Source organism: Eurypyga helias, unplaced genomic scaffold (genome assembly GCF_000690775.1).
Source record: "Eurypyga helias isolate BGI_N326 unplaced genomic scaffold, ASM69077v1 scaffold42440, whole genome shotgun sequence".
In the NCBI taxonomy this organism is placed as follows: Eukaryota; Metazoa; Chordata; class Aves; order Eurypygiformes; family Eurypygidae; genus Eurypyga; species Eurypyga helias.
In genome coordinates, this window is record NW_010227081.1 from 1 (window position 1) to 989 (window position 989).

Below are 989 nucleotides of genomic sequence, written 5' to 3' on the forward strand. Positions count from 1 at the left end.
CGCTGCTGGACGACCCGCGCTGCACCTCCTGCGCCAGTGTCCTGGGCAGGGCACAGAGCCTGGAGCTGGGCGCTGACTACAGCAAGGTGGGACAGGCCCTGGTCCCCCCCTCCATCACCACCACAGCCGCTCTGGCAGCCCCGAGGCTCACCAGTTGCTTTTTCCATCCCAAGGTACCATCAGTGGAGAAGGTTTTGAAGGCGCTGGCTGGAAAATTTGCAGAGATGATTCGCCAGGTTGGGGGGTCGGGGTGCAGCAGGGGGGTCCAGCACCCATGGGCAGTCCCAGCCTAGGCACTCAACACCCCCTCTTTCCTTGCAGGGCAATGGCACCTTCAACTCCATCCCAGAGCTGGCTGTAGAGAGGATGGCACAGGTCATCCAGGGTGAGTGGGATGGCTGGACTGAGTGGGGACACAGTCCATGGGGCAAATCCCAATTTGGGGATGTAGGATGGGACATGGGGACCATCCACACCTCTAGCATGACCTTGGCCCTGCAGATCTGCGGGAGGAGATGGCTCGTGTCACAGAGAAGGTGCAGTCCATCGCCAACAGCTTCCCTCTCCCCGACTACACCCGGCCTGTCAGCGAAGCCCTGGTGAAGGCCGAGGACAGGAGCCAGCCATACCTCCGGGAGGTGGAGCGCTTTGAGCAGTACAGGTGACACCAGGGAGCATGAAGGTGGTGCACGGGGTGAGGAGAAATGGGTGCTGAGCCTCCCTCTGAGCCCCAGCTGGCTCGAGATATCAACCCCATAACTCAAGGCTGTGCTCTGGTGCTTTTTCCTCCAGGTGGATCATGGGCACAGTATTGTGCTCTATCATCCTCCTCATCCTCACCTGCAATGTGACAGGGATGGCCCTCGGGGCATATGGGCTCTCCAAGCGGGAAGACCCGAGTGACTACGAGTGCCGAGGAGAAGCTGGTGCCAAGTTTCTCCTGGTGTAAGCATCTCTCCGGGTGCTGGGGGAGGCTTTTGCCATCTCAC

At 60.5% G+C, this 989-nt stretch overlaps 1 protein-coding gene across 1 annotated transcript in view; it reads left to right on the forward strand.

Moving 5' to 3' along the window:
• Nucleotides 1–49: 49 nt before the first annotated feature.
• PROM2 (prominin 2) overlaps nt 50–989 on the forward strand; it is a gene marked incomplete at its 5' end in the record, with an annotated part of 4,371 nt that continues 3,431 nt past the window's right edge. Inside the window, 5 exons of the mRNA XM_010155231.1 lie at nt 50–86; nt 174–236; nt 322–385; nt 502–661; nt 793–945. Of these exons, the coding sequence (XP_010153533.1) occupies nt 50–86; nt 174–236; nt 322–385; nt 502–661; nt 793–945 (477 nt within the window). The remainder of the gene's footprint in view (nt 87–173; nt 237–321; nt 386–501; nt 662–792; nt 946–989) is intronic.